The sequence below is a fragment of the Spinacia oleracea genome, chromosome 2 (genome assembly GCF_020520425.1).
Source record: "Spinacia oleracea cultivar Varoflay chromosome 2, BTI_SOV_V1, whole genome shotgun sequence".
In the NCBI taxonomy this organism is placed as follows: Eukaryota; Viridiplantae; Streptophyta; class Magnoliopsida; order Caryophyllales; family Amaranthaceae; genus Spinacia; species Spinacia oleracea.
Genome location: NC_079488.1, coordinates 67,069,273 through 67,078,477, shown reverse-complemented (window position 1 = coordinate 67,078,477; position 9,205 = coordinate 67,069,273). Strand labels below are relative to the sequence as shown.

The following is a 9,205-nucleotide window of genomic DNA, read 5'->3' as shown; positions in this document are numbered from 1 at the left end:
ATATGGCAGAACATCATCACAAGGTTCGGCATACCAAGACTGATGGTCTTCGACCACGGGAAACAGTTCGACAACACCCCGTTGCAAAAGTGGTGCAAACAGTTCGGCATACACCTAGCGTACTCGGCAGTCTGTCACCCACAAAGCAACGGGCAAGCCGAAGCTGCTAACAAACTCATCCTCAATGCACTCAAGAAAAGAGTCGAAGATGACAAAAACAAATGGTTAGAAGAGCTACCCGGAACGCTATGGTCCCTTCGGACCACTGAGAAAGAAGCTACCGGGCAAACACCGTTCCACCTTGTATACGGATCCGAAGCTGTAATTCCTGTGGAAATCGGAACAGAAAGCCTGAGGATCCAGGCATACAACAGGTACGATGGGCTCCAAGGAGAAAGCAACAATCAACTTCTATCCGAAGCTCTCGATCTACTGGACGAAGCTCGGAACGATGCAAGGACACTCAACGCAGCCTATTTGCAGAGGGTCAACAAGCATTACAACCGAAGAGTCAACGCCAGACCCCTAAAAGTCGGTGATCTAGTACTCAGAAACGCCGCCTCGGTTCAGAAAGGACGGATCCATGGCAAACTCTCAGCCACTTGGGAAGGACCATACATCATCCATTCCGAAAAAAGGGCAGGCACGTATATGCTGAAACAGTTAGATGGAACAATTCTGAAGAACCATTGGAATACCGATGTTCTCAAGAAATATTTTGTATGATCTCTGTCTGTAAACCAAGTAAGTTGTTTAATGAGAAGAGGAAAGCCATTGGCACCATGTGTTTCATTAAACTTATCTCTATAATTATTGTCCCTTCATATATATATGCAGCCTCGGATCTGATCAATCCGAGACTAAAAACAGGTTGACTTTGCCCATTCCTTGATAAAATGCAAGAAATGACCAAATCATACACTTCAGGGAATCGTCCAGAATCCTCGGATTCGCGATACCCTAATAAAATTTGTTCGCAACAAACAGTCGCTCGAATCAAGTTATAAAACTCCGGCTCAGATCCACGGATCGCCGAAGGCATAACTAAAGAGGCAGACTAGCGATCTCTTGCCCAGGTTTCCGAACCACAAGAGATCGGAAGAACAATCCAAACCTCTGAGCAGATCGACGGATTTGAAGAGTCTGGAAACTAAAGAGTCTCTTAGCAGATCTACGGATTTGAAGAACTCGCAAAGTCAAAGAGTCTCTTAGCAGATCTACGGATTTGAAGAACTCGCAAAAGTTAAAAAGTCTCTTAACCGATCTACGGATTTAAAGAGCTCGCAAGATCAAAAGGTTTTTAGCAAGTCTACAGAAAGAGGAGCTCGAGAAATCTACGGATTTAAAGACCTAAAATTGCGAAAGAACAAGTTGAAAAGAAGCAGCCAAGTAACAAACATTCATTTTTTATTCAATATTTGGGGGAAGTACAAATACATTGAAAACCTCAAAAATTGAAAAACAAAATGAAACAGTTAAAATCGGCAGCCATCAACAGACAATACCGGCCTACCGAAGTACTAAGAAAGCAAAAAGAAACGAGTACAACGCAGCGCCGAGGCAAAAGGGGGAAAAGCAAGCACATATTCGGAAGTCCTCAACTGGAACCGACCGACTCTGAAGAAGACGACTGCCCGAGTCCCTAACTCTTAGGAGTCTCAGGAGCGGCCCCCAGGGGAGCATCCTTCGAAGAACCCCCAGCAGTAGTATCACCCTCGGAAGTGGCCTTCTGGGCCCGAGCCTCTGCAAGAGCAGCTTGGCGTTCAGCTTCAGCTTCATCTCGATCAGCTTGGCATTCCACCAAGTGGTCCTCGGCCTGCATCCATAGGGGAACTTTCTCGTTCCAAGGGAAGTGAGGCATGTGCTTCGCAAACATGCGCCGAGCACCCAGGATGCCGTTCCAGTACTGCTCTCTACACTGATCAGCAGTGTAGAGGTTGACTCGCTCCTGCTCCAGCTTCCGAATATAGTCATCCTTTTCCCGAAGCTTCAGCCGAAGGACAGGCACCTTATCAGCTTGCTGCTGGATCAGCTCCCGATGCTGGACAAAATGGTGGAGCCTTAACTCCGCCTCTTTATGCTCCTTGTCGGCCGCTTCAAATTTAGACTTCATCTCCTGGAAGAGTCTATCTTTTTCCTCAAGTTCGCTAGCGAACTTAGCGGCCATATCCTTCTTTTCCTCAGCAAAGGAAGCGATCTTCTCAGCATCCTCTTCAACTCGGAAGATGAGCTGGCCAACCTCGGTCCCGATCTTCTCAGCAGACTCTCTAGCCTCGCGACTATAATGAAGGTACAGCTGCTTGAGTTCCGTAAGCTCGGAGAGGAGTTGCCCAGCCTTCTGGTCCAAAATGGGAATATCACGAGCATAAGCCTCACGATATTTCCTCAGTTGTTTCTCCTCAACCGAGCTACACTCGGAAGCGAACGAAGACCAGAAAACAGCCTGGGAACGAGAGAAAGATGAGCAAAATAGGAAAAACATAAAACAAAAACACAACTCAAAGAGAAAAATCTAGCAAATTACCTCGTTCAGATAGTACTGGGCCATCATAGCCGGATTCCTCTCTTCGGCCCCAGGAACCCTCCACTGCGGGTTAGCACGAAGCAGATTCTCCCGAGCAGCCTCGGGGCCCACCAAGGATCCCACGTGGGCCAAGGGGTCCTCTCCCAAAATCGGAGCCCTAGCATATCGAGCCATCGCCTCCCTTACTTCTTCGGGGATCCGTTTTAGCGGAACATCCGAACAGGGATCAGCATGGATCAGCCTATCCAGGGCCGAGGTAGAAGTAGAGCCCAAAGTTGAGTGGCGCCTCTTCCTCGTCAAACCTTGCTCGGGCTGCTCCTCCTCTCCAGCAGAGGGAACCTCCTTCTGAACCTCGGGGACCGCAGCTTCGGGGCCCGAGAGATCTATCATCTCCTTGTCTGGACTCTTCTCTCTCTCGAAGGGAAGATCAGCAGACTCCTTCTCCTCAGCTACCTCAGGGACAACCAAACCAGGAACAAAATCGGCTTCAATCGCCTCCATCACCTCGGTGATATCCTGGATTTCGATCCCCGAAGCAGCAGATGGTTTCAGGGGAGAGGGGATGATATCTTCCTCGATCAGCGGCTGATCCACGGGCGGCGGTTCAGCAACCACCACACTCTTTAACTTCTGCCCCGGCAAGGGCATGAAGTGAAGAAGATTCTTAGGAGGAGGCATAACTTCCGAAACCGCTTCCTACATAGCAAGCGTTCAAAGATTAGTTTCAGAAAAAGGGAGAAACGAACTACAAAAACTCCAAGTCAGAACAAATACCTTCTCCGAGGGCTGAGAAGCCTTCGCTTTCTTCGGATGCGTGGAAGGCCTCAAAAGAGTGCTACCCTTCCTTTTGCGTTGATCCTAAAAAGGGGAGACCAAGGGTCAACGAATATAAAAGAAGAAAAAGGAAGAAATAGAGAAAAAAGCGGGAAATACCCGGTTCCTAGATAAAGAGATATCTATCCGAGCCGGAGATGAAACCGAAGGAACGGCACGCGGCACAGCGTCAGTCCCAGGACCCTAAAAAGATGGTCCAGGACCAAGACGTTAGCCGACGGCCAACCGAAAAGAAAAAGACAAACAGAAAATCGAGCCTATAAATGAACACTCACCGGGTCCGAAGTTGTCTTCAACTCAGGAAGCACAACCTTCACAGGAACAGCTTCAACAGAGGAGGCAGAATCCCACGGATCAGCTCGAACTTCGGATATCCGAGCAACCCCCGAAGGAGACAACACGTAATCCTTCAGACGAGGATTACGAGGGTTATCTTTTCCGAACTTGTACTCGGGAGCCGGGTCGTGAATAGTCTTCAAATCCAAAGAAATGCCCAACTTCTTAGGATCAATGCGGCTAAAGCCGTACTCTGCAAAAACAAAGCACAAAACATGTCAGCAAAACGAAGCAGGAAAGAGGACAAACTCACTGAAAAACGGTCTCAGCCGAAAGACACCTACCCCTGTCAAAGATCCTGCTGAGACCGGCAACAGCAAGAATGTCCTCCCTCAAAATGTAATTGAGATTCGGGAGCCAGCTAGACGGCAGTCGATGGTTATCCTCTTGAGCCAAGAACCACTGGAGGAGGTCCACATAGTGGCGATGGTTCCGATCTGGAGCTGCCACACCCCTCATATCAGGATCAGGAGCCACGAACCACTTCGGAGGACGATAAAAGTTGGGATGCTTCGGATCCGTCGGCACACGGACGAGCAACCACTCCGTTTTCCAATTGTGGTCAGAGCTAAGGTAGGGGTACGCCGTGATGTAGTTCGGATCCCCCCTCTTTCGGGACTTCTTGTTGACAATGGTCCACCAACCATACCCATCACCCTTGGAAGCATGGTTGAGAACCAAATCGTGAAGATCCCGAAAAACAGCGACAGAGCAGGGGAAATTGACGAAGTCACACACCCATCTAAATCCGATTATGTGCCTCATAGATTTGGGTGTGAGCTGGGCCAAACTAATGTTGTACGACACCAAAAGCTCGGATACGAACGGATCCAGAGGAAAGCGGAGACCATTCTCCAAATGGTGAGTATACACGGAAATGAACCCCCTCGGTGGATGAGTCACCCGAGGACGCTCTTGCTCAGGAAGCTCGCACCAGTACCCCAAGGCATGCTGAATTCCGTATAGCTCCTCGGCCTTCCGATGATAATTCCCTAACTTCGCTTCCACCAACCAGTCACCGCTGACCGATTTCTCCAACGGACCGTCGATCTGCGTGGTCTCATGCAAAATTGAGGCATACTTGCCCTTCGGATCAGCTTCCGTCCAATGAACTGGAAACTCGGAGTAACGACGACGAGCACCCGAAAAGCCAGCTCTCTCACCAGAGGTTGCGCGTTCATCTTCGGAAGCATCCCAACCAATCGAACTCTTCTCCAACGGCCTCTCCGAAGGTCGACCCCTCGAAGATTTCGGTAACCTCCCCGAAGGCACGTTCTCTCTCTCACTAGAGGAGCCAACAACGAACTTGCTTTTGCCCCTATTCTTTGCCATGGTCGCGAAATCTCGATCTAGGGTTTAGATTGAGGGGTAGAAGGAAGAACGAAGAAAAAAGGAGAACTCAGAAACAAATTACCTTTTTCCGAAGCGGAATTCGCCGATAAAGCGAACAACACAAGTTCCCGAAGTCTAAAGTTGGCCGAATTTCGTAGATCTGAAGAAGCAAATTGCACTGCGATCGCCGGAATTTAGAGAGAGAATGGGTTTGAAATAAGGAGTGAAAAGTTCAAAAGGAGCAAAGCACCCAGTATTTATAGAAAAGAGAAAGGGCGCATCAACTTCCTCAAACCCACGATCTCCATGACACAGTACAATTCCCAACACTTGTCATCAATGCAAATCATCCCTTTTCAAAAAAGAGAGGGAACTTTCGGACTTCTGACAGCTGGAAACCCACCCATTTAATTCTAAATGGACCGGGTCTGGGGGGCATGTTGTTTGGGCTCCCAATTGACTCTCAATTGGGCCACTAAGTCCAAAGCCCAATGGCTCTAAACAACAACATCGAACCCACCAGTGGCTATTCAGCCATCCATTAAGGCCCAAGGCCCAATAGTAATAAATGACCTATGGGCATTTATTATGCAAACACTATAAATAGGCCGCCAAGGCTCACACCTCAAGGTACGTCCAATTTACCGCCTTAAGACTACTCTTCTAGAGAACTTCTCTCTAGAATCCGAGCATCATTCTTACTTAGGCATCGGAGGGGCTTTCCTCGGAAACACCCCCGAGGCTAGTGACTTTGCTCTTGTGCAGGTGAATTCGGACTCCACTCATTCAAACAAGCAAGATCTTCAACACATACAAAAGGGCCTTCATTCGAAGCCCATTGTTTCCATCTTTACAACACCGGAACAATATCTATGACATAAAAAAATGATAAAATAATGTCTTATCAAAATAACTTATAGAGTAAGGAAACTTTACATGCTCAGACAATCCACGTTAGAAAAAACACTATATAGATCAACAAACCAAGGACTTCATGGAATCCTATATATGATTCGTATAAATGATACAGTATAATATTTTAATTACCATTTGATTAACTAGCTGATCAATCACCACTTCATGACTAATCAATATTTAAACATGCCGTACCTCTTAAGATATCACTAGAAAGGGTAATAATACAATTACAATACATACTTATTTACGGAAGGTTTTTCAAGGGCTACAATAAAATGGTGGCCACCATAATTTTGACAAATCTACACCCTTTGAGAATGATGGAAAGCTCAGTTGGTTAGAACTTCCATCCCGATTTCAAGTGATCCTGAGATCGATTCTCATCCCCGCCCTTGTGGCTCATTTGTACCAAAAAAAAACCAAATCTATACCCTTTAATTATAAGGGTTAATCTTAGTCGTGATTAAGTTGACCACAAGAACTTTAGAAAATAAATAAAATCAACTAAAGCAATAAAGTAACCGTTTTAAGAATTGAAACAATCTATACCTAATATTTTAAAAGGAACACCATAAATTATTAGAAGCGATGTGACATCTCATTATTAGAAGTCATGTGACATCTCTTCTTTCACCCATCATTTTGTTTTGTTTTTTTTTTTCAATTTTTCTTTATTGTTTCTATGATTTACAACTTCTAATGTCTTTTCCACTCCATTTTTTTATTCAACATTAAGTTTTTAATAGTCTAATATACTCATTAGTCTCTTCTATTCCACCCCTTTAACATCCAATATTTTTTCAACATATAATTTTTATATTTTCCAACTTTCAAATTACACCTCTATTTAATTCATATATTACCAAAAATCACAAGTACACACTAATTAAAAGTTCAAAAGACATCTGAACAACCACTATACAACTGCCCGTTCTATGAACGGGCTTAAAAGCTAGTTTTGATTTACATACTCATTCCTTGATTAAATTGTAATTCATCAAATGTGACTATAATCTGCAAGTTTCCACGTGCCATAGCCATGGCCCATCGGTGCTGTGAAAGTTCAGAATCAGAACTTCATTTAGAGAGAAAGAGAGGAGAGATTTCTTATTTAGTTCTTGAAGAAGTAATTACATCAAGAATCGAGCATGACTATGTACAAGTATTTATAGTCATGCTAGCAAGCTTAGTCTATTACAAGGAACTGATCAGCTAGATCAGTTAGTTAGTTACAACTTCAACTAACTAGGAATAGACTCTAACAACTTCTCTAACAACCTGTGTACATGTCACCAATCTGTGTGCTCAGGTGACATGTCACCAATCCTTGCATCAGAATCAGCTAGAGTAAACAGTTGTGATAGCAAGGCAGTTAGAAGTTTGCTCTTGTGCTTGTTGTCAGCAGTAGTGCTATGATCAATTGCATTGTGTTTGTTGCTGCCAGCATCCATGCTATGATCATGGACTCCAATAGCCCCCCTCAAGCTAGGTACTGGTTCAGGATGAATCATGCCTAGCTTGGACACAAGATCAGAGTGTTGAGTAGAAGGGAGGACCTTAGTAAGAACATCAGCAAGTTGTGCAGCAGTAGGTACATAAGTTAGTTCAATCAAGCCCTCTAAAACCTTATCTCTTGTGAAATGACAATCTAGCTCTATGTGCTTAGTTCGTTCATGATGGACAGGATTTTTAGCAATGTGTATTGCAGATTGATTGTCACACTTGAGTTGAATAGGAGTAAGATTAGAAAGTCCAATTTCTTGTAAAATTCTGACTAGCCAAGTCACTTCAGAAGCAGCTGCAGCCATGGCTCTATACTCAGCTTCAGAAGAAGATCTAGAAATGGTGCTTTGTTTCTTGGACTTCCATGATATAGGGCTAGAACCAAGAAGAGTGATGTATCCTGTAACAGACCTTCTGGTTTCAGGACATGCAGCCCAATCTGAATCACAATAGGCTTGCAGAGTCAACTGAGAAGAGGGTTGAATGGAGATGCCTTGACCAACAGTGTGAGCAACATATCTCAGTAAATGATGTAAAGCTGCAGTGTGAGATGTCTTTGGAGATTGCATGAACTGACTCAAAGTTTGTACTGCAAAAGACAAGTCTGGTCGAGTATGAGTGAGAAAATTTAGTTTACCAACTAAACACCTATATTGTGTTGGATCAGTATAAGGCTCATCCACAGAAGAAGTGAGTTTGAGCTTAGTTGGTAGAGGGGTTTTAGCCACCTTAGAAACATCCATGCCACAATCTGCTAGAAGTTCTCTGGTGAACTTAGACTGAGTGAGGAGAACCCCATTCTTCATTCTGGAAATTTCAATTCCAAGAAAATAGCTTAGCTCTCCCAAATCTTTGATGCTCAATGTTCTATGTAGATGAGCTTTTAGAGAAAGAATAGCTGCTGTATCTGGGCCAGTAACCAGAATGTCATCCACATAAACTGCTACCAATGTGTATGCATGGTTGGTTCTTTTTGTAAAGAGAGAATAGTCATTTTTGGACTGAACAAAACCAAGTAGGAGAAGCTCAGCTGTGAGCTTAGCAAACCATTGCCTGCTAGCCTGTTTTAAACCATAAAGTGACTTTTTAAGCCTACATACTTTGTTATCAGGATTGGGAATACCATCAGGGACCCTCATGTAAACTTCTTCTGATAAATCACCATGTAAGAAGGCATTGTTGATGTCCAATTGGTGAATTTCCCAAGCATTGTTGACAGCCAAAGCAATCAAACACCTTACAGTAGCCATCTTGACTACAGGTGAGAAGGTTTCTTCATAATCTATCCCATATTTTTGTATAAAACCCTTTGCTACAAGCCTTGCTTTATATCTTTTTACTGAACCATCTTTCTTCAGCTTGATCTTGTAAACCCATTTGCATCCAATAGCCTTTTTACCCTTTGGAAGAAGACAGATTTCCCAAGTACCATTGTCAGTGAGAGCTTGAATTTCTTTGTTCATAGCTGCAAGCCATTCAGATGATTGAGAAGCTTCCAAAAAAACTAACTGGTTCCTGTGTCTGAACCACATGATTGACTAATGTTTTGTGTTGCAAAGGGAGATCTTGGTACTGAACAATGTTACACCAGCTATTAGTAGAAGTCAAACAGACATAATCATCTAACCATGCTGGACTTTTGTGTGTTCTGGTTGATTGTCTAGGCTGAGTAGGTTGTGTATTAGGAATAGTGTGATCAACTGGTGGTTGATCAACTGTAGACTGAGTAGACTGAGAGATGGAATCTTGAGTGTTTGT

At 44.3% G+C, this 9,205-nt stretch overlaps 1 protein-coding gene across 1 annotated transcript; it reads right to left on the bottom strand.

Moving 5' to 3' along the window:
- Positions 1 to 1,642: 1,642 nt before the first annotated feature.
- LOC130467487 (uncharacterized) lies at positions 1,643 to 3,377 on the bottom strand. Its single transcript, XM_056836003.1, has 3 exons — positions 3,299 to 3,377; positions 2,827 to 3,220; positions 1,643 to 1,743 (listed from the first exon to the last, which is right to left on the bottom strand). Exons 2-3 carry the CDS (start codon positions 3,200 to 3,202, stop codon positions 1,643 to 1,645), a joined length of 477 nt encoding a protein of 158 aa, XP_056691981.1. The 5' UTR covers positions 3,203 to 3,220; positions 3,299 to 3,377.
- Between the last annotated feature and the right edge of the window lie 5,828 nt (positions 3,378 to 9,205).